The sequence below is a fragment of the Colius striatus genome, chromosome 13 (genome assembly GCF_028858725.1).
Source record: "Colius striatus isolate bColStr4 chromosome 13, bColStr4.1.hap1, whole genome shotgun sequence".
Classification (NCBI taxonomy): domain Eukaryota; kingdom Metazoa; phylum Chordata; class Aves; order Coliiformes; family Coliidae; genus Colius; species Colius striatus.
This window is the reverse complement of record NC_084771.1, coordinates 10148639-10176313: the sequence shown is the minus strand read 5'-3', so window position 1 is coordinate 10176313 and position 27675 is coordinate 10148639. Positions and strand designations below refer to the sequence as shown.

The 27675-nt window shown below is 49.9% G+C and overlaps 2 protein-coding genes across 3 annotated transcripts in view; one reads left to right on the top strand and one right to left on the bottom strand.

Moving 5' to 3' along the window:
- Positions 1-22865, top strand: LOC104552311 (pre-mRNA 3'-end-processing factor FIP1). The gene is made up of 16 exons (XM_062006648.1): positions 1-431; positions 1179-1218; positions 4275-4359; positions 5615-5721; positions 6765-6823; positions 7891-8001; positions 9479-9609; positions 10363-10487; positions 11078-11183; positions 12763-12961; positions 13863-13889; positions 15898-15955; positions 16454-16509; positions 17631-17823; positions 19148-19306; positions 22234-22865. The coding sequence occupies exons 1-16, from the start codon at positions 338-340 to the stop codon at positions 22364-22366; spliced, it is 1683 nt and encodes a 560-aa protein (XP_061862632.1). The 5' UTR covers positions 1-337; the 3' UTR covers positions 22367-22865.
- An 870-nt stretch (positions 22866-23735) lies between these two features.
- The window catches only part of LOC104563116 (ligand of Numb protein X 2-like), a 31551-nt gene continuing 27611 nt past the window's right edge, over positions 23736-27675 (bottom strand). For both annotated transcript variants that reach the window (XM_062006646.1, XM_062006647.1), the window contains exon 10: positions 23736-27383. In XM_062006646.1, coding sequence (XP_061862630.1) covers positions 27248-27383 — 136 coding nt within the window. In that variant the 3' untranslated portion in view covers positions 23736-27247. The remainder of the gene's footprint in view (positions 27384-27675) is intronic.

The window sequence follows — 27675 nt, the reverse complement described above, 5'->3', positions numbered from 1 at the left end:
TGTAACGGCGGAGCGGGCGGCGTTAAGGCCCGGCGGCGGCCTCGGCGCCTACGCCGGGGGGTCTCGCCCTCCTCCGCGCCTCCCGCCCAACGGCGCCCAAAGAAAGGGCGATGGCGGCGCGTTAGCCGAGGCGTCCTCGGCGCGGCCCGGCGGCTGCGGACCTCCCGCTCTGTGCCGACCGCAGCGGATGCGCGCCGCGCCTCAGGCCCCGCCGGGAGCCTAGCGGGGCCCCGGCCGCCGCCGCCGCCGCCGCTTCTCCTCTGCCTCCTGCTCCTGGTGCGGGAGGGCGGGCAGCTCGGGGCGCCCCGCTCCCCCTCAGCCCTGAGGCGCCGTGGCCATGGCCACCGAGCTGGAACCGCCGGCGGCTGGCGCCGTGCCGGGCGCGGCAGCGCTGGAGGCGGAGGAGGACGAGGAGCACTGGCTCTACGGGGGTAGGTACCGGCGGCCGCGCAGCCGGGCCCGGCCTCCCGCCGGGGGATGGCGGGCAGCGCGAAGCACCCGGCCGCCCCCCAGCATCCCCCGGCCCCGCCTTACGGGCTGCCCCCGGGCTGGGGCGGGAAGGGAAGGGGGGTGTCTCCACCGGGCCTCGGTGTGCTGGGCCGGGGGTGTCACCCGCCGGCATTGCCCGGCTCCTGGCCGAGCCCCCCACCCCTCCCCGCGGAAGGCAGGCGGTTCGGCCGCTTGTTTGGGGATGTGTGAGCATGTGTTATTGTCCTAGCGATAACACCGTGATGCACGTTGACTGTGATGCTTTGTTGCACTTTCAGTTTCCTAAACATCGAAATCTGGTTAACCTTGCTGATGCAGATGAGTCCCTGGGCTAGCAGGGGGCTGGGGTGCCTGTGTGTTGGAGAAAAAGTGTAGGACGTTGGTAAACGTCTTTGTCCTTCTCGTAGACTTTTCAGCAGAATGGTTTTGTTTCTTTTTCCCTGGCATTTAAAAATCTCAATAAAGACCTTTGCTGCTGATTTCAGTTCCTTATATGATGCTTTTCCTCTTGCTCTGAGCATTTGAATTTTGTTCTGGATCAGTGGTGTGAGACTTCAATTCTGCAGACAAGTTGTGTTTGTTGGGTGGTTTGTGTTGAAATCTGCAGAGGAGAGAACATTGGGGCTGCAATGCTTAAATTTAGCTTTTTTTGGTCTCAAGCGGTTTTTTTGTTACTGTTTTTTTTGCAGATGACACCGCTGGTAAGCAAGAAGATGGACCAATTTCTGGGTAAGTCCAGAGATTGTTTATGTATCCTAATAGTATATGCTGCAAAGAAGATCAGGCCATGTTCAGCCCTGCTTGGTAAATGCTTTAGACCAACACTGTTGCCAGGATGAGCATCCTGTCCTTTCTCATCCCATGGGCTCATCCCCAGCTGCCACACTGGGGCTGGCACAGCATTTATGGATTTGGAAGGTGAACTGGATCAGCCAACTGATTTGACTTTAAAGTAACTTTTAACCCCATTTCTTTCCCCCCCCTCCCCAATTAGTTTAAATTGGACCCCTTTTCCAGTTTAATTCCTGGACGAGAATGGTGCCTGAGGATTGGCTGTTGTGCTGACCTGGCATTGGTAAAACTGGCCTGTGCTTTAGCTTTGACAAGCTAAAAACTTTGAGCCGACATTAAAGTCTTGACAGGATCAAATCAACGAATTAGATGAGACCTATGAATATGTGGTTTGGGTAAGACTTTCAGATAAAAGTGAAAAAACCCAGCTAGATGAGTTCCTGTGTGTAACCCTACTCTAGGTGGTCCTGCTCTGGCAGGGGGATGCACTGGATGAGCTTTCCAGGTCTCTTCCAGCCCTTGAGGTTCTGTGACAACTCAATGATCAGTTTTGCTCTCTGTATATGGAAAGTATTGTCAGTCCTTGATCACAGCTCCTCTGTATTTGTGACAGCCTGCTTTGCTCCAGCAGAGTTTTCTCTTAGCAGAAATATTATCTGATTGCCATTTTTAAATGTAACAGTTTTCAGAAGACTTGAGCTTCACTGGACTTTTGCATGCTTGGCACCTTCAAAAGTTCAGGTTAATTTATTGTCCTTTAAGGTGATGGTGAATTCAGTAACTGGAATTTCTGAGACTCGTTACAGATGCTATCCTACTTCTGTGCTTAGGGAATACAGCAAATCCTTCAGTACATAGTTTTAGTCAGACTTGGTAAATTGCTACCTAAAAAACATCAAATGATGTTTGGTGAGAAGGAGCAATGTTTAGTTTAGATAGATCTATACAAGTTAATGATAAATGTCTATTGTCCCTTACCACTTTCATCTGCAGTCAATTTTACTTTACAAGCAGGGTTGTAAATCTGAATTCCCAGGAACTGCCTCCAACAACAGGAAGATGTGTGAAGGAGAAATACCAGTGGTCATGCTAGGTCTCCTTTTCTTTTTTGTCTCTTTTTTTTCCCCTCTTTTTCTTTTGTTTTATTCTTTTTTCCCTTTGTTGCACAATGAGAATCTTCGTAAATGAAGAGCTGTGTGGTGTTTTAAGAAAAATGACTGTTTGCTACATTGTTGACGGCTGCAACTCCAGGGATATATCACCAGCTTATCTGGAGTATTTGCCTCTACCCGTGCAGAAGAAATCAGCACAGTGCAGGCTGGAGTCTCTGTTGACATTCCTGAAGGATGGATTAAATACCAGCAGTCTGTGCAGGATGCTGTTATGTCAGCAACATACAGGGTTATGGTGGCAATCTGGTGGCAAGCTGCAATCTTTTTTTGCATGCAGATGATGGCTGTGGACCTGCCAGATTGTTCATTCCTGGGAAGCCAACAGGTTAGGGAATGACTGTTAGCACATGTCTGTTTGAACTCCGGTTCATAAATTTTAATGCACACCCACAGATATTTCTTGTGACTTGAAGGTAATGCTTGTCACTCTTCATTGATTCACTCATCTTGGATTCTGAAGAAAATTCTGTGGTTGAGGTTACAAGCTGTTTGGATTTGGCAAACAAAATGCAACAGGTTTTGGAGCTGTCTGAGATTTTCTGCAGTGGTACATCTTTTGGTCCTTAAATTCTTAGTCTACATCTTCAGCTTTCAAATACTTTAGAGACTGAGTTTCCCTGAGATGTCTGGGCTGCTTTTTATAACTGAAAATGTCTTCAACTGTCACCTCAGGAACTTGGTAAAAACAGGACCTGTGCTTCCTTGGTTAGCTGATGAGCCCTCATCCCTTCTTTTTGATCTTTGCTGTGTTGAATTTCTTTGTATACTGGTCTTTTCTCATATGGGAGCTCAGTAACTGCTCACATTGTTCTGTATGCTCATTAACTGATTTCCCAGTTGGCTTAGGGTGATCCTTTGCATCACTTGTTTAGTGTGTCCTTTCCTGCTGCATCTGAAATGGCTTTAATCTGACCAGTGTTTGCATTGTCAGGTGTTCTGTATGCTTCTTTTCGAAGAAAATCTTGTGTATGTATATTATCTTCCATGGGGTTTTAAATGAATAGCATCATCTCCACAAAGTACTGGTGGAGAACTGGGTTGCTTGGGCTATTCTGCTTGTCCTTCTTGAAAAGCCAGAATTTTCTCTGAAGTTCTACTAGGTGTCACCTGTGACTTTAGAGGAAAAACAATTTCTCTTTGAATTGTATTTATGTAACCTTTAGCATACTCTTTTCTAGCATCTGTATACTACCTTGACTTTCCTGCTTGACTAATGCAATAAACAACATTCACTTTTGTATGAAGCCTTTAATTGGAGGTAAATCTGAACCTGACCGTTCTTGCATTAGAACTAATTTGGAATGAATGAGAAGTTTGGGTGGATAATTATCTGTCTTCTGTGATTTTTTTTAACTCATTGTTGCTCATTGTTGTAAGCTGTTTGTAGAAACACATTTTTTAAACAAATTTCTATGGGACAGATGGCCTTGGTGCTTACTGAATAGATGTATAATGAATTATTCCCATCCTTAAGGATAAGGTGAAGCTTTACTCATTATAATCTCCTTCCTAATGGTTGTGATTGTGCCAGACCTGAAAGCTGAAAGGTCTTTCAGCTGTACCTTAGCTGTTGAGCAGCATTTGGCAAGGCAGCCCTGCTGCCTGACAGCACTAAACTGATTCTTTCCAACAAAAGCAAAGCCAAGCAAGGATGATGAATTTTTTTTGTTGTATGATTGAGCTAACTGCCAGCAGAATAAACACACTAAAATGGGTAAAGCCATTATGTGAAAGTCACCTGGGTGAATGCTTTAGGAATGTTTGTAGGTGAACTTCTAGATTGGACTTGTCCACTTGTTTTTTATCTGTTGCCTTTACTAGACATGCAGAATCTTCTCATCCTTTGCAAGATGCTCCTCAGGAGAACCGTCCCGTCAGCAATGAAGACCGAGAGATGTCACAGCACGTATGTGTTCCACTGCAAATGGTAGACATAGTTATTGTGGTGCTTCCCAGTACCCCTGGATAAAAAGATGTAAGGAGATGCTGGTGCTGCCTCGTATGTTACATTTGTGCTGTAGGAGTGAACTGATAGTCAGTTCCAAGTGCTAACCACTGCATCAGGCTTCTCTTCTCAGCCTGCCTTAGGTAGTGAACCCTGAGCTAAGTATTGCATGTGGCCACCAAAGAGGCCAAGGAGGGCTTCTGATGCTGCAGTGGGCAGGAGAAGCAGAACATGATGTTACTTCCAGCTCAATATTCAGCATGATTCCTTGAGGGTCAGTAAAATGCAGGAAACACAGAGACAGCCCAAAGTGCTGGGAATCAGTTTTGATTGCGGCTCAGACCTCTCAGAACACAATCTGATGGCTCAGTGCTGAAAAAACAGGAGGAGGCTGGCTTGTCCACTTCCTCTGGTCTAGTTGATAGGTGCATTTTCTGCCACTGTGGTCTGTCAAAAGGGTGCACATGGAGTTCTGACAAAGCCATGTGCTATGGAGAAGGAGGGAGATTCAGGAACACTTTCCTCATACCCTTTCTGTAGTGGCAAGGTGTGTTAATTCAGCTCATGCATCTTGCAAGAGTGCACTGATGGATATCTGGGAGACTTCCCTTGCTTTTGTGCCCCAACAGTGCTGCTGCACTGGAGGCAAATCAGCAGCTGTAAAGTTGTTGTGTAAAGTTAATGACTTGGCTACTGATTGTGCTAAATAAGCCAAGCCAAGCCCATCAGCTTCCTACCACAAAAGCTGTGGTGAGAGAATATTTGCTCCCAGGTTCTTAGGTGGAGCCTGGTAAATTTATTCTGGTGGTTTTTTTGTTTGTGATTGTGTCTTTTCCCCATGGACCTGTGAAGGAGATGTGTCAGAAAAGCCTTAGTTCTTTGGAAAAGAGGAAAGGATCTGGGACATGAGGAAATTCTTAGAACTGAGTTAAATCTCCCTCACCTTCAGAAATCTTACTCTGATTCTCATGGAGGGTCACTTCAAAGGATAGAGCAGTTTATTTGTGAGCATCTATCCATTTATATTGAAGGCTGGTTACTTCCATGTTTTGTGCCCCCAGAGACAGCCTTGGAGTGCAGTGGGAAGTTATGTTTTACATCAGGATCGTTCTTTCTGATAGTTCTCCATCATACAAGCTCTCTCAGATTTGGCTTACCGTCCTGGGGAGTTTGTGTTATGTATTAATGAGCTCCTGTGTGCTTTTCCTGTTGCCAGGCCCTTCCAAGTGGTGAAGATGATGAAGATGACAGTGACAGCGACAGTGATGATGATGATGTGAAAGTTACAATTGGCAACATTAAAACAGGAGCACCGTCCTACATGTATGTACTGCTGCTGATGGTGTGGGGTTCTGATTGGAGGCAGCTCTGGTATGCTGATTGGGATTAGAAGTGGGGATGGGAGCTGAGCTGCCTTCTCAGAGACGTGGCAGTCACGGCTCGAGCACCAAATGATGTTAGAGGCTATATCCTGCAATTGCTTGTTGGAGAATCCATCTATATAATAGGAGTAACAATTCATGGGTCTGCTCTTGGAAAATTAACCAAATCATTACTGTGCTTTATCAGGCAAAATCAAAGGTGAGAAGTTCCTTTTAACTTGTCATCTTTGAAAAGTTGAAGAACCAAAATCTGTGTGGATAACAATTTGCATAAGCTGTGAATTTACTAATTTTCAGCTGGCTGATTTTTTTTCATGACTCTGGAGTGATGAGGCTGGCTTTGTGAACCAGGAAATGATGTCACTGACTTAAAACTCTGCCTGATTTGCATTGAATAAAAACAATAAGACAGCTTTTATTGCTTGCTGCTAGCAGCCTTCCTCTTAAAGAAATGACTTGCATGGGCTTTGCAGCATATTCTAATTTTTCCACTGTACAGGTAATCTCCTTCTCTGCTGTAGAGGTGGTTTTAGTCTGATGGATTACCCTGCCTAGCAATCCTCCCTCCCTCAGCACCTGCCTAGGTTTTGCAGACATACTTTTTGAAATCTGCATCTCCTCCCTTTCTCTCCCCACACTGTAATCTATACCCAGCTACGATTTCCACATCATTCATGTCCTTTTAAATACTCCCCCTCACTAATACAACCTTTCCCTTCCTGTTCAAGACTCTCCTCTTATTTCCTATTGTTGGTCAGTGAGTATATTTGCTGACTTTCTGGAGGGTTAGGGAAACTTTAACCTAGCAAATGAATCTCACTTTTGTGAGGTGTTGAGACTTAGTACTAAAAATCGTAGACACGAATAAGCCCAAGCAAACTAAAGCATCTTCTGAAGGACATCAGGGCTCAAATAGATTTTGCATGAAAATCTTCAACCAAATAATTTGTTCAAATACCAATGTAGTGATTCTTTTCCATATAGGGGAACTCCTATGAATCTAAACTTAAAAACGGGTAGAGGCTATGGAGCATCTGCTTCAGGTATTGCTGTTGTTTTTATCCTTCACCTTTTGCAGTGTTTCATTTATTTCAGCATTTCACTGACAGCTGGAGCAGCTGCAAATCTTGGTCTCTGTTTGGAAGGATATAAAATTAGCACATCTGATTTAAACTAGGAGTAGGAGGGGAGTTTCCTAAGTGCTCCTAGGACAGTCTGAGGGTCCAGGGTGCAATGGAATGGTTTAATTACCCATCACTGAACATGCTGATTATAATTCTATTTAAACTAGGAAAAAAACCCACCACATTGATTACTACTTTTATAGTAAGAAGCTAGAATTTTTCTAAGCTGTGTCATTGCAGTGGGGCCAAACACTCTAAATTGTCTGGAGAAAAACTAAACTCTGTGGTGAGTGCACTGAGCTGCTTGCAGTGTAAGATACTGAAAGAAACAACCTCTGGCCTGGAGTAGCAGCTCTGGGTATTTCTGTAGGTGAGGTTTTTCCCACCATTCAGTTTAGTTTATACTGTGTATTGAGACTTGGGTTCTGTCTTTCCTCACAAGTGAGTGTCCTTTCGCGGGCTTCAGATACTTCCTTCCGTTAATTTCTTTATGCAAATGACTTATCTTCTGATTGAGCCAATCAAGAACAACTTCCCCTTGAAGATGCTGTACCCAACTGATTTCTGCTGACTCCAGTTAGTACACAGCCCACTTCAGACTAATCCTGAGAAAGTCTCTTGTTGTGCGAAAACGTGTGTGGATCCTGGGAGGGAAAAAGAACTATTTTTGGCTGGGGAGAAAAAGGACTTTTTTTGGGTAAATTTCATGCATGCTCTAATAATTTACTCTGTTTGTCTGTAGTACCAATCTAGGTTGAATTTGCTTCTCTGCTGTTCATCTGCAAATGCTGTATTCACTGGCTACTTATCTATAGAGTGACCAAAGTAATTTTGATTAAAAAGTTGATTGTGCTTACTTAAGTGCTATAAAGTCAGCAATGAATTCACAGTAGTGCTTTATTTTTTGACTGGAGTAACTTGCTGAGCAAATCAGTGAATGAAAGGTGTTAACATTCAAAGCAATAACAGTTTCTCTCTCTCCAAAGCCAAGTTGCAGCCCAAAGGTATTGACTTAGATGCTGCAGGGAATATAAATGGATTGCCTGTTATAGAAGTGGATTTAGATTCATTTGAAGACAAACCATGGAGGAAACCAGGTGAGGCCTCACAGTTTCTTGTGGTAAATATTTTCTGCAGTTTTAGCTTTCATTTCACCTGTAATTTCTGCCTGTTTGCTGCTGCCAGGGGATAGGGAAGTCTGAACAACGTGTCTTGCTCAGCCTCTGATGCCCATCTGGACAATCAGTGACATTTACTGATTGATCAAGCCATGCTTCTGATTGAAACTGGCTTGCACTTACACCGTTAATTTAACTTCTCTATAGACAACAACTATATATTTTTTGTAATGCTCTATTTTATGAAATCCCTGGTTCCAGAAAATAACTGCACTGGGGTTGAGCTGGATGATCTCTAAAGGTCCCTTCCAACCCCTGCCATTCTATGATTCTATGATAATGTTCGTTGGCCTTAAAGCCGATTGAGTAGGATGATGATTTGGTTGTTGCTGATGTGTGGTCCCTTCTTGGGCAGCAGTTTGCTTATTCTGTCCCTCAGTGGCTGAGCTCAGAGTCATCCCCACACTCCCATCTCCTCTGAGTCCTGGGACTACCCACCCTGATGCAGCAAGGTTTCCCTTGCAGAGGGCAGCAATGAGGGCAGTTACCACCTGAGCACATGTCACCATCCAAAAGCCTTTTGTATTGAATTCTCCTGGCAGATAACTGAATAAAAGGCAGGAAAGCACAGTCTAGTCTGACAAGAAAGGCTGGATTGTCAGCCTTTGGCTACATTCTGCCCCTAGGTGCATAGCTGGGAGTGAGCAGTCCCCACGTATTTCCTGTGGACAGTATTACCTAGGCTGTGGCCAGAGAGTTGCAGCAGAATTTTGCACAGTGGGTTTTAATATTGTACATGGTCTCTTTTTGTCTTCCTGATTAGTGCTGGGGAGATTTCTTCTTGGAAACAACTTTTGCATGACCACTGTAGGATGCTACAAGTAAACTTTTTTCATCTGAATTTGATACAAAAGCAAATGAAGGAGCCAAAGAGACACAAACCTTTTGCTGTGCTGCTCTCATGAAATGTGCTGTGATCAAAGGGTACTTGAAACAAAAAATCCACTTGCCTCTTCTCAGAAATAATCCCTCTCCCCACCAGCCCACATACTTTCTTTGTCTTTCAGAAATATTCCTATGCTAAGGAAGCAGTGCTTTTATAAAGTTGTCTGTGGCGTGATTTTGGTGTCTTCTCTCTAAATAGAGGGAAGATGTCTGCAGAGGTGTGTGACCTGTAAGTTTATTTTAGCTGACAAGTAGCTTGTTACCCAATGGCCCTTACAATTAATTGTTCAGCAAGTTGGTATCTCTGTGAGGGAGAGGAAGAAGAAATATGGTGCAGAAGAACTGACAGCTGAAATATAAAATAGATGTGTAACTCATATTGCTGTCAGGGCAATTTGCACATCTGTACTCTCTAGAAGATTTTTGTTTTCTTAACTCTTCATTTAAGCAGTTGAAGGACAATTTTGAGGTCTGTTAGATTGCCTCTGTTAACTTGTATTCCCTTTGTCAGGTGCTGATCTTTCTGATTACTTCAATTATGGGTTCAATGAAGAAACATGGAAAGCTTATTGTGAAAAGCAGCGTCGGCTTCAGCTTGGGCTGGACCCTGCTCCTCCCATCAGCACAGAGAACAAGATCACAGTAAGTGATCCCTTGCTCCTGTACAGGGCTACAGTAAAACTGAGACTTGCTTCTGTAATTGCAGAGATGAGAATGTAAGAGCAGATGATACCTTGATACCCAAGTGCTCTGTGTTCTTTTCAGTGATGAGAAATATAAAGCTGTATTTTTAAAGATGAAATCTCTCTGCTAAGAATCTCTTGTCTCTGGAAGGCACAGTTCCAGCTGCCTGGCAGGTTTGAACCACTACAGTAGCGAGGCTTGAGTGAACTTTCAGTTGGCATTCAGGCTACCCAGCTATAGGAGTGTCTGATTGGAAGATCCTGTGGATGAGAGGTGTGGAGAAGCGACCTGGCTGGCTGTGGCTGTTGGTCTTGTTGCAGTTGACTGCTGAGATTGTGTGGCTGCTGTTTGCATTTGGAGACTGCTTTGGCCATCAGCCTTTGCAGAAATCCATCAGATGGCCAACAGCTCTTGATGGGAACTTCAGCAAAGAGGCAATGCAGCAAGTACTGCTGTTTCTAATTTTGACTTGAGGACTACATGAAAAAGGATATGAGACTATTAAACTTTTGGAGTTCTAAAGGGAGGGCTGTGGACAGCTGGAATAACCAACTGCTTTACAGAAATGCCTGCTGCCTTGACTGAAGAATGGGTTACTTGTTTACAAGACCCCTGTTCCTCTAGGGAGCCCTTTTCCTTTGCTAGAGGTTAGTCTCTGATGCTTCAGTGCAAAGGGCATTAAACCTGTGTGTTATGTCTTGCCTTCTGTAGGTTCAGCAAGGAAGAACAGGAAATGCTGAAAAGGAAGTGGAAAACAACATCATCAAGACAGAATTCAAAACAGACTTCTTGTCTCTGGTGGGAGGACGCATGAAGGCTGGGCCCCCTCCTAACAGGTGAGACAGGATGCAGGCACAAAGCTTGGGTGCAGTGTTCTTCACAGGGGTGGCTGGGATCCACCTGGGTTGGATCTGAATCTCCTCAGGCCACAAGCAGAACAAGCTTTTAAACTTTACAGGAAGTGAAGGGAGGTGGGCTAGAAAGTGGCTGCCAATCTGATGTGTAAATGACTTCAGTGGTATCAGCAACACTTGGAAGACTGGACAGGAAAAAATTGGGCTGATAACATGAAAGGCTTCTCCTAGTAAAGGCTCTCCACTTTCTTTAAGCCTGATTTGAGAATCATCATTCTAGTATGGGAGCATGAGTAAAGGCTCGTGTCTCTGAATCAGAGTGTGCAGCCTGTGCTGTTGGTGATGCTTTGAATCATGTTTTTGGGTGTTCAGAGAAATCCAACTCACCCCTACTGGCAGAGCTCAGAGCTGAAAAAGGGCTTCTCAGTTGCCTCTTGTCCAATTTAAGTGCTGCCTCTAGAGAACCTTTTCCTGGGTGGAAAAGAATGTACAAGAGAAGTCTGTGTGATAGTGGGGAAGTCTACTCCTTCTAACATCTTTCAGCCTAAAAAGCTGCATCTGCTTTGTACCAGGAAGCTGGGTGGGACAATTGATGTGATCGGTGGCCAGGCAGGCACCATCAGGAGAGTGGAAGGAAGGCGCCGTGACAAGCACGCCTCTGAGGAAAACCCAATCCAGGTGAGTGTCTCATGCCATGGTGACACATTTCTGATTTGATGGTAGTGAGCCCTGAGCAAACAGTTCACAGTTTCTATCTGCAAAGCCACAGGTAGTAAGGTTACAAAGAAACAAAAGGAAAAGCTTCTTCCCTGTTGAGGTGAGGGAGCACTGGCAGGGGCTGCCCAGATGGGCTGTGGAGTCTCCTTCTCTGGAGACATTCCAACCCACCTGGACGAGTTCCTGTGTGACCTACTCTAGGTGGTGCTGCTCTGGCAGGGGGGTTGCACTGGATGAGCTTTCCAGGTCACTTCCATCCCTTAATATTCTGTGATTCTGTGACCCTATCAAGCTGTGAGCATGTTGACTTGGCTTCTGTGTTAAAAGCTTTGTTTTCCCCCCAAGACAGGGAGTGCCCTCTAAAGACCAGCCTTCCTGTCTGAACAGTAATGCCTGAGCTCCTTCCCCTACTAGCTCTCCCAAAGCATTGCATTCCTTGGGGTGTGTGTCTGGAGGGCTCTTCAGGGATTCTTCCCTTCCTCTCTGTGCTGGGATGGACTCTGCAGTGGAGAACTTCTACCTGGGGCTTATGTTGCTTTTTCCTTCACTGTAACATCTAGTCTAAGCATTGTTAGATGGAGCCCACACTTCAGGCTTAGACTGGGCCTGGCTACTGCATCTTGGCTCTCATCAAAAAGAAATGCCTGGGCTTTAAAATTGAGCTCAGTTCTGATCTCACACAACCAGTGTGTGACTGTAATGTTCTGGTTGGCTTCTAGGTAGGAGGGGTTGATGTGTAGGGTTTGAGGACAATCTGCTGAGAACTCTTCCACCTTCTTCCTACTCACAAAAAACCCCACAGATATGGAACCTTTCCCTTGTCCTGACACAATTCCTGGCCTTGCTTTTATGTATGTTTTTTGTGGTCTGTTTATGGTTTGGTAGTGGTCAGTTTTCCAAATTTGGCAACAATGGCCCAAAAAACACTTTGCCTGAGAGAATGTGCTGGAAGATGTTTGTTCTTCCCTCATTTCAAGTGATGATGCTCCTCCTTCCAGCTCATTCTTATAGCTCTATTGATCATTCCTTCAGCAATAGTGGGTGTGTCACCTGCTTTTGTCAGATGTTAATCCAGTCTTCCTTTGACCTGTGTGGGCCCAATCCAGACAGGAAAGAAAAAATGGGTTTAATTCAAAAAGGAAGCACTCTATCACCCTCAGAAAGGGCAGCAGGTAATCTTTTTGTTCCTGTGAACAACCCCTGGTCTTGTTGCTGAGCACCACAGAAAAAAGTGCCACCCACCCTTTAGGGACTTGTTAGTGTTCATAACTGAAATGTGAGTTGTTTTGCACAGTTGTGTGTACAGCCAGAAACCAGTCAGCTGTCCTGAGCAGGAGATACCTTGCTAATCATATTGGTGGCTCCCATGCCCCTCCCTTCCTCCCCAAAAGCTGTTCCCCCTGGCCATGGCACAGCCTGCTCCTTCCAGCTGTCCCAGTGCTGCCTATTTGTGATGTGCTGCCTCTGTGCCAGCACAGTTGATCCCAGCTGTAGGAGCAGAGATGAAAACACTCTCTTTCTCATTCCTCTGCCTTCAAAGGTTCTTGGGGACCACGGAAGTAAACCACAGCCCCCCCAGCAGCCCCAGCAGCCATCACAGCCCCAGCAGCCACCTCAGCAGCAGCCGTTTGCACCACCAACAGGCCCGCCGCCCCCGCCGCTCGCTGGGCCGCCTCCACCACACTTCCTCCACCCTCCTCCACCAGTTACTTCTGTTCCACCTCCCCTGCATCCTCCAGGTATGTGTTCAAACTGCTGTATACGTCCCTCAGAGGCTGCAGCTGAGGATGTGCCAAGCTTGGAGCAAATCAAAGGTTGAACGCTGAATGCGACGGGACAGTGGAGCCATCAGGGAGCAGCTCCTCGGCCCTGCCTGAGCTGTGTTCAGTGTCTCCATCAGCCTCCTGAACACCTGCCCTTGAATACTTAAACAATGGCAGCTGCTCCTTGCCAAAACCCTTTAGGCTTTGTTTCTGTGAGAGAGCTTTTGGATGCTACTGAGCTATTTGCTTTATTGGTAAAAGTAAAGAGATGGGTTCCCAGTGATGTGAGGAGGAAGCAAAGAGCCATAGGAATTGCTGTGCTGTGTGAGCTCAGCAGGCTGCTTACTTCAGGGTCCTGTCTGGCTGTGACTGATTCTGAATGTTCCAAGGGGGATGCTGCAGTTCTGCAACAGCAGCTCTAACAAATGACTTTCCTCCTACTCCAGGTCAGTTTTTGGTTGGATTATGCCTTGAAATACCAAGATTTGCATATTTCTGGGGTTTTTTCCTGTGCTTTATTGTACCAGCTGCCACTGCAGGGTGATTCTTGTGCTCTTAGAAGAGTCTAGTGCCCCATGCAGACAGTAAAGCAGTGCTTCAGTTTAAAAGCAGAGTGTAAGTAATAGGAATGAGGTCCTTCCCCTGGGTTTCTAGCAGTCAGTCCTCAGCACTGGCAGGTTTCTGTGCTCTGGTCAGTAACCAGCTGGATTTGTCTGTTGCTCAGAGCACTCAGCACTTGAGCAGGTGCTGTTGGGATAAGTCCTGTGTTTGCAGGGCCACCCATTGCCCCTGCAGTTACAGACTGAGTCCTGACACCATTGAGCTAAACCTGCTGTCCTCTGCTGCCCTCACTCCATTTGCTCTTCTCTTTCCACAGGTCTACCACCACCAGGACCCATTCCAGGTAGGTGTTACCTCACTCTTCACAGCAGCAGTGATGCTGAACACAGGCAGCCCTGAGTGTTTGGATTAGGAAACAAGAGACAGGATGACACCAAGATCCATTTTAGAGGACAGTTAATTTGAGGCTAATCAACTCCAGTGCAGCATTGAACTCTAGCTGCTTATCTTATATTCTGGACCTAAATAGGGCTTCTTAGCTTGTTTTGTTTCTGAAGACCAGTCTAGAAAATGAAATCACAGACTCTCAAGGGGAAGCTGGAAGGGACGTGGAAAGCTCAGCCAGGGCAACCCCCCTGCCAGAGCAGGACCTCCTAGAGAGGGCATATGGAAACTCATCCAGGTGGGTTTGGAATGTATCCAGAGGAGACTCCATCCATGGCTTGCAAACACTCTGCACCCAAAGCACTCGGGACTTGATGTGCTTGTCTTCACTTTTGTGTCAGATTTGATTGACAGCTTTAGTGTCTGTGCTTTTGTTCATGCTCTGCCCTCAAGCTTCCCAAATGGAAGTATGGAATAGCTGCACCAGCTGGGCTGTCCTTCACACTGAGAGAGTCCCCAGCTGTACTAAAATGGCCCTTTCCATACTCCTCTCAGCCTACAATAACATTGCAGAGCTGATTCTCATTGTGCCAGAAGGGACCTGCTCATAGTAAGCTTGGATTTAGGAGAACTGTGTTGCAGTGAAACTGGCTGCAGCCATTGCAGTGCCTGGTTGTGATTTAGATTGCAGTGGTCTGGGAGGTGCAGGAAATCACCAGGCTGCTGCAGAGAATTTCCTGGTAACTGGTTGGAAAGGGAGATGAGGAGAATGGCTGCCAATTATGATAATAATGATGTTCCATAACCATTAGTTAGGTGCTTGTTCTTGTGCTTGGTGAGGAAGTGTGGTTGAAATGCTGTAGGCATCACATTTTATTGGAAGGTCTGGGGAAAAGGAGGGGAGAACAAAGCATCACAAGTGCTGCAAACCAGTTGGAGACATAGATCTCCACTAGCTGAGCTGGAGACTTCAGGCCACCTCTCTTTGCAGTGTGAGGCTTCTAGAGAGAGTTCTCCTGCCCCATTTTAGGTGTTCACAGTAAGCAGTGATGAATTGTTCCCAGGGTTTCACTGTGCTGGCTCAGTCACCACTGAGCTGCTGGCTTCAGCCTGAGGGGCTGCAGTCAGCTGATGGCTCCTGTCCTTTGTATCCATATCATTTGCTCCTTTTGTTGTCATTTTCTTTTTACTAATAACAACCACAGGGATTTTTCTGCAGTGTCAAGCCAATGGGTGCTGAGTCTCTTCCTATTGGCATTGGTGGCTGCCTGTAGAAACACTGCTTATAGCATGGCTACAAGTTTAGGAAGGTCCCTCAGCAGCAAGCAGCACGTCCATCTTGCTTTCAGGTTCACTGGGGGTGAGGACTTTGGCTTCCAAGGCCAAATATCACTTCTGGAAGTGGCCTTTATAAACCTCTGCTTGATTCTGCTTCCCTAAAGATACCACCTTGTGGGTTTTGGTATAGAAGCTCTTCATGTGTTGAACATTTAGGCCCTTTCAGCCAACTCTTCTCATGGTTTTTAGGTGTATGTGTTGTCAGGAAGCTGGCCTTCTTTAAAAACAAACGAAACCAGGTGAATTCTCTGTCACTTGCTTTGTAAGAGACAAAGTTGATCACTGTAATCAATGGAACAATAAAACCTTGGAGGATTGCAGCATGTCTGCATCCCAAGAAGCAGACCTTTGTCTTCCATGAGGCTGTAAGGGTTAATGTTTACTTCTTAACAAACCTTATGTTTAAGGTGAATAAGCCAAGAGAGAGGGTAGTTCTTCCTTGGTTCTTTTCTTTCCATACCCTTACAGAACTAACACAGCTGCAGGGGTTTAGTTTTGGTAGGAGATACAGCCCTGAAGGAGAATCACTCCCTTCCAACCAGAGCCTTGGGTAGAGTAAAAAGATGCTTTAACTGGTTTTAACTGTAAACAGAAAGAAGCTTTGTGGTGACTCCCACTTCTGTGTTTAGGGCTGTTCCCACCGCCTCTGGCACCGCCACCAGCTCTCCTCATCCCAACCTTGGATGGGTAAGACCACACCTGGGCTGAGCCTTGGCTGCAGCTCCTGCCTCTTCAGAAGGGGAGGAGGACAAAGCTAAAATCAGTGCTAGTAGTCAGCTCCTGGGCTGGGGTGGGGGATGAGAGCAGAGTCTGTAGGGAATCTTGGGTTCATTTACCATGATTTGTCATGTTGGTGGCAGGGAGTGAGTCAGTGACACCTGGGTGTGTGCTTGGGTCTGGCATGGAGCAGTTGATAGCTCATTATGTTTCTCCAGAGAGTTCCTCTAGGCACTGCTCATGTGCCCAGGAGGGAGGGTAAAGCAGGGCAAGCACTCCTGTCCCAGCAGTTCCAGAAGCCTCACAAAGCCCCTGTGCCTGTCTGTGCCTGGTAGTGTGCAGTGGACAGTGAGACAGTCACTGTGGGTTTCCCTGGGGAGGTTCCACAGACCTTCAGGATGAAATGGGGTAAACTTGCAAGGAGTCACTGGTGTGATAATGTGTGTCCTTGTGTCTCTCTCTCCAAAGGCAGCCAGCCAGCTACAACAACAGGCAGCCTCCTCCCTTTGGCTACAACTCTGCAGGTAAGCACCAAGGATAACAAAGGGTCAAACTACTCAGATCTCTGGTCTCTGGTATTTGGTAACTGAGGCTTTTCTTCAGAGGTAGACATCACCTTTGCTTTAACTTGAGGGTCCAGCTTGTGCCCCAGTCTATCCCAGTCTCTAGACACACATACTGAGGCTGATCACACCATGAAGTGTCTGGGGAGCTGAATGTTCTGCAGCAATGGTGAACAAAGTTTTGTAGCCAAGTGCTGAGCCTCAGATCCCTGTGTTCAGTGCAGATACCCAGCAACAGAAGAGCTGCCCCATGTGCCTCAGCTTGTGTGCTCACCTCACACTCCCTTCCAGTTCCCCCACCCTCAGCTTCACGTCTCCCTGAGCTGTTTGAATGCCCTCCCCCCCACTCATGCAATGTACATGTCGTGGCAGAGGCAGTGCCACAGTTTCAGATTTACCTTCTGTGATGCAGCCCTGCAGCAATGCCCCTGTCCTCTTCCACTTCCGTAGTGACCAGCACTGGCACCTTCCCCCTGTGCTGAGCAGAGCCACAGGCAGCTCCTACTGTCCCCTAAGCAGGAGCCTCGAGGGCTGTGACACGTGGGGCTTTCCAGCAGCTGGTACTGCTTTGGGCTGTGACCTTGCCGTGCAGGCCCCAGCAGGACGTGCAAGTGGCTCTTAGCTCATCAGGTGGCATCCTGCACTTACAGCTGGTGGCGCTGGCCCTCCCCAGCCTTCAGCTTGGGCCAGAAGATATCTGGTGAGAAGTGAGACCCTGTAAGGGTGGCCAAGAGCCGTGGGCTACCTAAACTCAGTGGGGGAGGGATGCCTCGGCATTGCTGGCAGCTTTGCCCTCAGCCAGGATGTCGGGGAAGGATGAATTGAAACTTTTCTCGGTGAAGACTTTATAGAGGAAGAGCTGGAGGAGTGCATAAGCCCTGTGGCAGTGTGCTGCAAGGTCTGTAAATGTTTGGTTTTGCTTGCATCTCCTCAGGGAAAAGCAGAAAGGCAGAGTGAGGGCAGGAGGGAGCGGGGCCATTGCTGTCTCAGCTGTACCTCCAGAGGGGAGCTTAGGAAAGGGAAGGGTTGGGAGGGTGCTGTCGGTGCTTGAGATGAACAAGGATTCTGCTCTCTTGCTGCAGATTCGGGTTTCATCAGCTACCCACCCATCTCCACGTCCCACACGCCCTGGGTGACGTCGGTGGACAAAGGCACAAGCGGCTCCAGCAGCAGCCACTGGGAGTACTCGGGCTCCAGGCGCGAGAGGGAACGGGAGCGGGAGCGCGAGCGGGAGCGAGACCGCGACCGCACCCCCACCACCAGCGAGTACAACAAGTGAGTGCTGCTGCTCTGGCCTCGGCCTGCACCTCAGGAAGGGCCTGGGGCCAGGGAGGGGATTGTAGATGACACCAGCTGAAATGTCTGGGGAAGAGAGACTTTGGATAAGTCCCTAAAGAGTGGGTGTCAGCAGGATGGGGGGACACTTTCGTGTGTTGTCTGCAGTGACAGCACAAGGGGTGAGGGACATCAGCTGGAACACAGAGTTCCACGGGAACACAAGGAGAAACTCCTTTGGTGCTGAGGTGAGGGAGCCCTGGCCCAGGCTGCCCAGGGAGAGTGTGGAGGCTCCTTCTCAGGAGGTTTCCAAACCCACCTGGACGTGTTCCTGTGCCCGCTGAGCGAGGGGAACCTGCTGGAGCAGGAGCTGGGGCTGGAGCAGCTCTGGAGGTAAATGAAATACTACCAGTAGAGGAAATAGCCCCTCTGTGTGTATTTCACAGCTCAGTGTGACACACTGGCCATAGGAGCTGCTGCTTCTCCTCTCTAAATGCAGCTGCCAGGTGAAAGGCATCCCAGCCTGGCTTTGTCCAGCCCCTGTGGGAGCGTGCAGGGCATGGAGCACCCTGTGCCAGGCAGCCCTGGAACATGAATCCTTCACCAGGTGTGTGGGAGCAGTGCTGGAGGCAGCCTCTTAGATGGGAACCTGGGTCATCCTGGGTTACAGCGGTGCTGGGAGTCCTGGGGGAAGGGTTTCTACCTCTCCATGTTGATCTCAGGAGCTGAATTGAAGGCCAGGCTGCAGAGACTCTGCCTAAACCCATCCCCTTGGTATCCTGCCACAGGCAGTGTTGGTGTTTGTCCTGGTTTCAGCTGGGAGAGAGTGAATTTTCATCCCAGTAGCTGCTCCAGGGCTGTATTTTGGGTTTATGCTGAGAAGAGTGTTGATAACAGAGGGACGTTTTGGCTATTGCTGAGCAGTGCTGCACAGCATCAAGGCCCTTTGAGCTTCTCACCCTGTCCCAACAGCGAGTGGACTGGGTGAAGGGCTGGTGTGTGCACAAGGAGCTGAGAGGGAACATGGCCAGGAGAGCTGACTCCAACGAGCCACAGGGCTACTCCTGGGGCTTGTGAGCTCTGTGATAGGCAAACAGAGGAAGTTATTTCACTTCCAGTGCTTCAGAACAGGGATTGGGCTGCAGCTTGGCATCAACAAGCAGCAGCAGCTTAACGCTCGTGCAGCAGCACCGCAGGTGCCTCGCGCAGCCTGTCGGCAGAGCAGGAGCGGCCGGGTGGGTGAGGACGGGGCTCTGCCGGCCTGCGCTCGAGGCTCCTGACCCTCAGCTCTGCCTCCCCGCGCCTCACTTCCCTCCCCCCGCAGCGAGGACGAGCGCTACCGCTACTACAGCCGCGAGCGCAGCTACGACTTCGAGCGCGACTATCGGCGCAGCCGCGACCGCAGCCGCGAGCGGGAGGATCGGCACCGCGAGCGCCGGCACCGTGACAAGGACGACGGCAGCAAACACAAGTCCTCGCGACGGTGAGAGCTGCCCGCGGGGCTCGGGGCGGGACCCAGCGGCTCATGCTCCGGCATCCTCTTCTTTAGCCTGGAGGAGGCTGAGGGGAGACAGCAGCACTCACTGACGCTCCCTCACAGGAGGCTGCAGGGAGCTGGGGGTGTCTCTGCTCCCAAGCAATGAATGACAGGGCAAGAGGAAACGGGCTCAGGTTGCCCCAGGGGAGGTTGAGGTTGGAGCTGAGGCAGAACTGTTTCCCTGAGAGAGTTGTCAGCCCCTGTACCAGGCTGCCCAGGGAGCTGGGGGAGTGCCCAGCCCTGGAGGGATCCCAAAGCCGTGGAGCTGAGGGGCTGAGGGCTGTGGGTCAGTGCTGGGCTGGGCAGGGTGAGGGGAGGGCTGGGACTGCAGCAGCTTAAAGGGCTTTTCCAACCCAAACGATTCTGTGATTCTATGGAAGCTGCAGCATGAGCTGGCAGAGCAGACATTAACCTGTGCTGGCCATTGCTCCAGAACAGCATCACTCCCACTGTTAACTACACACAAAGTAAAATGCAAACCCATGTCAGAAGCATCAGCTTCAGTGTTCTGGATCCTGGTGCAGAAATGAACATCTTCTACCTGAGGCTGAAATGCCCTCTGGGAGCCGGAGGCTGAGCTCTGCCCAGTGCTTCTGACACTGAGGCTGCTGGTGATCTGAACAAAGCTGAAATGCTTTTAGAGCAGAGCAGGATGTCCTAAAATCCCAGCTTTTCTGGAGAAAATGCTTTTGCTGCTGCTGATGTCCCTGTGAGAGCATTCTTCTGGCAGTCACAGGTCTGGTCCCTGGTACCAGGCACTGCTGAGTCAGTTCCCAGCCTGGTGATGATGAGCAGACTTGCTCTTCTTCTTTTGGTCCTTCAGCGTCCTTCCTTGAGATGAACTTCATGCCAGCTCTGCTGGTCATTGCCCTTATTTTGAAATGAGTGTCAGGAAAACTCCTACATTGTGACTGGAGGTAAAGGCTGCTCTTATCCTTGAGGAGATGAAGCAGTTTTCAAGAACAAACTGCCTGCTGAAGGGTGGAAACAAAAAGATGGGAAGAAAAGGCCAGGACCATAACCAAAACTGAATCCATACCAGCTGGATGCTGAGCTGATAGCAGCCTACAGCTTTAAGGGTTCTTTCTCAGCTTCCCCTACTCAGAACTGAAGTCTGCTGTTAGATCCCCGACTGCACAGACAGGAGGAATTCAGCAAAGCAGCAGCAGAGTCTCTGAGAGCTCCATGTAGGGGTGGGGATGGGGTGACTTGTCCTCTGCTCCTCAAACCACACACAGCTGCAGTCGTGCTCACAGCAGTGGGATGGGAAGTGTTTGTTGGCTGAAGCAAATGGAGGAATACTCTTTGTTTAAGGCCCTTTGGAGCATGTGTCAGAGTCTCTGCCTGAGGCACTCTGAGATCTCAGCCTGTTGGAGGCATTTGCAGGCAGATGAAAGGGCTTTGTGGCCTTTCCAGTTGGTTGCAAACACTCCAGTCTGACAGAAGTCACTGACAGTTGGTTTAAATATTGAAGGCCAGTGGCAGTGCTGAGGCAGAAGCCACGGCTGCCTTGGTGGCCACGAGGTGGCTGAGGGTGCTCTGAGGAGGCAGCAGCATTGTTGATTCTCTGTTTTTTTCCCTTTGATGACTGTGAAACCATTCATTAGACAAGTCAGAAAATGCCCTGAAGCCAGGCACTTCAGCCAGAGCTGCAGTGGCTCAGCCAGGTCTCTGCTGCTGAACTGGTATTCCAGCTGCGGTGAGAATTTGTCTCCACACCTGACTCTGTCCCCACGTGTGGCGTTGGGTGTCAGCCCCATGTGCTAAAGGTACCTGCTTTATCCTCCTCTGTGCTGGTTTTAATTCTGCCACCTCTGGAGACCTCGCTTGGTTTCAGCCTCCGAGAAGAAATACTTTTATGTTGGAGAAGCAGCAGAAAATCCCTTCCCAGGAGGGGCCAAGAGGCTGAGTGGGCAAAACCAGAGCTCCCTCCCTCCCTCCTTCCCCCCTGGCCTGAGGGGAGGCAGAGGCTGTCCCTGTGGCACAGGGCTCGGGCACCTGCACAGCCCTGGCAACTACTGCTGCCTGGGATTTCCCCCACATCACAGAAATCCCGTGTGAGCAGCTGCAGCTCTCCAGCTGCATCTGGCAACCAGTTCTGAGCGAGAGGGAGTTTGAAACCAGACAGCTTAGAGAAGTGCCGGGTCACTTACAAGTGAGCAGAAGCAGCACACTTTTCTGTGTGTCCAGCGACAGGACAAGGGGTGATGGACTTACATGTGAGGAGAAACTCCTTTGGTGCTGAGGTGAGGGAGCCCTGGCCCAGGCTGCCCAGGGAGGGTGTGGAGGCTCCTGCTCAGGAGGTTTCCAACCCCACCTGGACACGTTCCTGTGCCCTCTGAGCGAGGGGAAGCTGCTGTAGCAGGGGCTGGGGCTGGAGCAGCTCTGCAGGGCCCTGCCAACCCCCACCAGTCTGGAATTCTGTGATCTGCCTCCCATTTAGGAAACTCAGATTTCTCCAGCCACATGGATCCTGTTCCTGCCTCTAGCCCAGGGACTTCCCCAGGATGTTCAGAGCAGGGAAAGTTTCAAACCCCTCTCAGATTGAGGCCCCTTCCTTCTCTCAGCAGCGTCGGCGCTTCACATTGAAGCTTGAGACGTGTCAGAATTGTTACAGTTCCCTCAGGAGTGGGGAGGACCCAAAGTGTGTGTGAGAGCAGCCTGTCTCAGGCACGGTCAGCCTGTGCCCTGTGGTTGTGTAACCTGCCCTTGCTTCAGCTCTTGGGTTGTGCCGAATCGCCACCGTGGCTGAAGGAGCTGGCTCACGAGCGCGCTGTTCCCCCGCGGGCCGCGGTCGGCGCGTGTGGGCTCTGATGCAGCAGAGCCCTGGGCTGCAGGCCTGCTGGAACGTCTCCCCTTTCTCCCCACTGCAGGAAGCAGCACGAGAGCGAGGAGGGGGAGAGCCACCGGCGCCACAAGCACAAAAAGAACAAGCGCAGCAAAGAGGAGAAAGAGGCGAGCGAGGACGGGGCCCAGGAGGGAGAGGAGCAGGACGCCAAGGAGTAGCCGCGGCGCCGCAGCCTCGGGGCACACGCTCCTGCCCCAGCGCCGCTGCCTCATGTTCGCTTGGGGGTCGCTTTCTGTTCGCCCCGGAGGAGCAGCTGCCTCGGGGGGGCGCGGGGGAGCCTGGGGCAGTGGGCTCAGAGCTGGGGCAGCACGTGCAGTCCAACTTTGGGGGTCCTTTTGGTTTTGATACGAGACAAAACCCCGGCGCAGAGCACGGAGCTGCTCTGCCCCCGAGCATCCCTGGGGAGAACTCTGGCGAGTCAGATCCTATGGTTTCTGATGGAAGGTGGCTGCAGCTGAAACTAACACGTGTAGGTAATAGTTTTTGGTTATTTTTTGTCATCATCATTCCTTTTTCAAACCAAACCCAACAGGACAGTAAGTGCAACTTGAGATTTATTGTCCAAAGCCAAGTGTGGTTTAGCTCCCGAGAGGCAGCTTCCAGCCTGGCCTCCAGCACTGCAGCCTCTCAGCCCTACAATAAATCTCTTTCTAGCTACAGGAGTATCCTTCTGCTTTCTCCATGGCCCCTGGGGCGCTGCTGGGTCCCATCCCGCTCTGCACTCCGGGCTTTGAGAAGCCTCTCCTGTGCCTTACAGGGGGTGCGCAGAGCTCAAACACCTTTCTGTTACAGTTGCCAAAATGAATGTGTCACCTGTCACAGCTGCTCCTGGGGGGTCCAGAGCACACCCAGGGGAAAGGCAGGAGTCGCCCTCTAAATGGATCTTCTTCTCCCTCAGAGCTGAGCTGGACATGGGCACACAGCAGGGGCAGGGCAGCTCCCACCCAGCCTTTTGCCCTTGGGGGCTTGGCTTCCCTCCAGTCACTTATCAGCACCCCTGTGCAACACAGCCCCTCTGCCTACAGCTGCCCAAAGTCCCCAATCCACCTGGGTTTGTTGGTGGGGAGGGTGGCAAGCCAGGTGTTTGTGGGTGGGGAGAAGAGGGGGAGTTTGAGGGCTCTTGGTACGTCCAGTGCTGAGGATCCTGCGCTCCTGGTGGTGGCAGCCCACAAGTGGCTCGGTTTGGGTTCTCTTCTGCTTCTTTGACTTGATATTTAAAACTATCTTAAATCTTTGCCCTAAAATAATACTGTTCTGCAGTATTATGGGGTTTTTGTGTTCTGATGCTGCCAGCCTGAGTGCCAGGTGAAGCTCACAGCCCTGGAGGCTTGAGCCAGTGGAGCACTGTGCTGACAGTTTGTGTGCTCTGATAGTGCAGCTGGGGAGTCAGGAACTGTGAAACCAGTGGGGAGAAGGAGAAAGGGGGGGGGGGGGTGTTTGTGTTTTGTCTTTAATGTCAGTTTTTAAATGCTTTAAATGAGGAGGGGGGGATGGGAACTAGAGGCAGGAGGGGCTGGTCCGTGCCCCCTGGCACTGTGCTTGGCTGTGGCACAATGGCCAACGTGCTCCCTTCCCCGTGCCAGATGGGAGAGGGGCCAAGTGTCCGTGCCTGTGTCTCTGCAAAGAGCCCAGCTTCTCTCATCATCATATCTGCTGATTTTTTTTCCAGCACATGGCCTCTGCAAGCACAGAGGCAGCTGGTGCCAAGGGAAAGGCCCCCAGAGCTGTGTGAGCTGGTGGCTGCCTGGCTGCAGGCAGGGAAGGTGCTGGCAGCAGAGGTAAGCCCTGGGTTTGGCCCCGAGTCAGGTCTATTCCATCCATTTCTGCAGGCCCAGGGGCTCTGGTGTCTCTCCAGGGCTGGACAGAACCATTCCACATCCAGGTTCTGGCTCTGTGGAGGTGAGAGAGCTGCTGCACCTCTAACCAAGCCCAGTTCATGGTGATGACATCCAGGCTGCTGCCCCTGCCTGGGGCAGCTGGGAGATGTTTTTACTGACAGCAGTAGGCTGATGCAGCTGTGAATTTAGGGGAAACAGCTTGAAATGAGTTTACATGAATGCAACAGTGGTGAAACTTTTGCCTTGAATGTATTGGAGAAGTCTGAAGATGGAGAAGGGCTGAAGGCTTTGGAACTACTCCTTGCTGGCAGCAGGTGACTACTGCAGCGGGCACAGTCGGTGCCTGAGCCTGGGGAGTGGGGGCTCCATCCTTCCCAGGCAGGAGGCCAGGCCTGGGACTGGGTGATGCCAAGGGCAGGAGGCCCCAGGAATGAGGTCAGCCTCCTAAAATCCATCTTTATTTATTCCCTGAGTGAGCTTTGGAGTTCAGGCACTTCTGAGCTCCCCAGGCCCCTTCCCTCGTGGGCTGGGATGGGAAAGGAAGGGGGGGATTTACTTTTGCAGAAGACAATTCCACTATTTCCTGCCTCCCAAGGTCAGTTTCTTGGCAAATGTCTGTTGCTGAGGTGACCTGTTCCAGGGGCAGGAGCTGATACTGGAGAGAAAAGGTTAAAAAACCACCTCTGATACTTTTTTTTTCAGTGATATTACAATAATTTATGAGGCATTAAAACATTCAACATCTATGAACAAGCTGATCATGAAACAACATTTCAAGTGGTAGGACAGTGTGGTGGAGTTGAAGGCACCTTGAGATGGAGTAAGAATGAAATGGTGCTGCCTTCTGCAGCAGCCCCTTCCCTTACAGCACCTGCCGGGCTTTGTCCTGCTGAGCTTTACACAAGTGACACTGGGGAACACACAGCAGGAGTTGCCCTCTCCCTGCAGAAATAGTTACTGTTTGTACCAAGCCCAGACTCTGCACATTGACTGGAAAGAGGAGACAGAAACTGCTTCAGGTTTTTCTGCTCCTTTGTTTCAGTGGCTACTTTTCTGCAAGGCACCTTCCTGACGAGTATAACAGGAAACAGAAGCTCCCAGAGCCCAGCTGGCCAAAGTCCACAGCACTGTTTGTGAGCCAAACAAAGGGAGGCTCCTGACAGAACTGAGGCTCCTGAGCTCTTCTGCCCTCAGCTAAAGGAGTGAAGTCCCTCCATGCAGGGGCAGTTGTGCTCTGCAGGAACAGCTAATGCCAAAGCAGCCAGCCCTAAGAAAATGCTGCTGGAGACACTGACAGGCACTTACTGCAATAAGAAGTTGACCACTCAGCAGTCTGACAGGGGAAACTCCTTTGATTCTTATCTTTGGAGGTGGCCCCATAAAAGGTACTTGGAAAGGGCAGAAGGGGAAAGATCTCTCCCTGCAGGCTGGTTGGAGAATGATCCATCATTTCTCCTGCTGATGAGCAACCTTCTAAAAGAGGAGGGAACTCCTTCATGGGGTGTGGCAGGTGGGAACTCAGCAGTGTCACAGGTCAGAACAACCTGTCTTGGCTTTAGCTCTTTTCTTTTACCTACCCAGGGTAGCCTGGCCTGGAGGCAGCTGGTTCCTAGAGCTGGTTCAGCCACCAACCCTTGAGCTCAGCCCCAGGCAGGGATTTGGCTCCAGCTGCAGGAGGGACGTGGCCAGAACTGTGGGAGCTCCTCTCACGTGCCTGACAGGAGAAGTGCTCTCGGGTCCCTCCTCCTCCTGCCTCTGAGCACTGGGAAACTGATACAAGTGGGACAGTTTCTTACAACAAACTGTTTACTTCATCATCTCCCTTCTGCGGGAAAAGCTCATTTTATCAAGTCACAAAAGCAGGGAAACCCAGCTGAGGTCAGGGATGGACACTAAACAAATGCCTTATGTCTGGTTAGTGGCACAGATGAACTCAGCTCCTTAACCAAACGAGCAGGAGTTTGGTTCAGGCTCCAAAGGAGGTAAAGGCTTAAGCCATAGCCAGGCCAAGAGGACTGTGGTTCCACTCTGTTCTCAGAAACCCCAGAAGAGAGCAGTGACCTGATGAGCAGCAGTGCCTGAGAGCCTGGAACACCCATCCCATGCTCACACAGGGGGCAATGACCTGTTTCTCAAGGAGCAAAGCTGCAGGCACAAGGCTGCTGCAAACCTTCCATCACACAGCATCTGACTGCCAGCCAGCTGCTTTACACCATGAATATGACAGGCCCCCTGAGCCCCCACTGCCACACAGCTCCTGCCCTGGGGCTGGGTCACCTCTGGAGGTGGCTCCTGAAAGCCAGGAGCCCTTTCACCAGGGGCAGATCTGTGGGAAGCGACTGACATCATGTGTCCCTTTGTATTCCAGTGACTTTGTCTGGGGTCTTTTGAATCAGTGCTGGGTCCTTTGTGCAGGAAGTGAACCTCACCATCCAACTTTGGGTTTCCAACCTCATCTGTCAGTGACGCCACTTGTGCTTTAAGCAGTTGAAGTCGCCCCTTCATGACAGACTGGCACAGTGGGCAGGATCCTAAATGAGGATGGGACCTTCCCCAGGTGAGCACAGCTCTCCCCTGCTGCCCAGCAGCTTTCCTGCCATCACCTATGGGACTTAACCATCCCTTTTTAAGTGGAGAAACACATTCATTATGTTCCAGTAGCCTAAAATTACCCAAGACTGGAGCTGTAAGAACTGCTTCATTGGGTCCTCATCCTTAGAGTTTCACTCGTGGCTTTTACAAGCACCTATGAAATAAGTCAATGTCCAAGAAGGGCAGTGGGAGCAGCAGCACTGTATGAATGAGCAGGGGAGATGGGACAGCCAGGCCTGGGTTCACCTGTGCCAGTCAGTAAGTGGGAAGCAGAGCTGTAGGATGGAGGAGAGCACCTCAAAGGGGGCAAGTTGTACAGAAGCAGTGGAAAGAGCTTTCTCTGCACCACCAATCCTAGAGAGCTTTAATGAGCCCAGGAAGCTACAACAACCGCTGGGATTAACTGTTACTTTGAATCCACCAACCAGATCCCTCCATGAACCTCAGCACAGGGAAGAAATGTTTTCTGCAAGAAGGAAGCTCCAAGTCTCCCCTGGCAATGCAGGGTGTAGCAGGAGCTCAGCCTCACCCCAGTTCATCTGCACGTGCTGGGCTCTGGGGGATGGTCACCCCATACCTGGAAGTGCTGTGGGGCTGGTGGGAGCTGTCTCACACGAGGCTGCCTGGCCACGACACCACTGTCAGTGTGACTTTGTTCCTCTGCTCCTTCAGCATTGGGATGAGTTCTGAGTTGCTCATCCCTATTGCTGGCACTCCATTCACTGCCACGATTTCATCTCCACACCTAAGAGAAGACAGAAGAGATGCTGGTCAGGACTGAGGTACCAACTGGCCAGGCCCTTGGGCCCACTCTGAGCAGAGCTCAGCAGCTCCTCGTTGAAGCAGCTGTTTCACTTCTGGGACAGAGGACAAGGGAAAAGGTCGCTGCTGGTGCCTGAAGGCAGCAGTGCAGGTCAGTGGGAGGGTGAGCAGCTGGCCAGGCAGCAGAGGGAAGTGATTTGGAAAACATTTGTGCTGCTAAACACACTCATCCCCAGTGTCCCTCCTGCAGCTACTGGAGTCGCACTCAGAGGGGA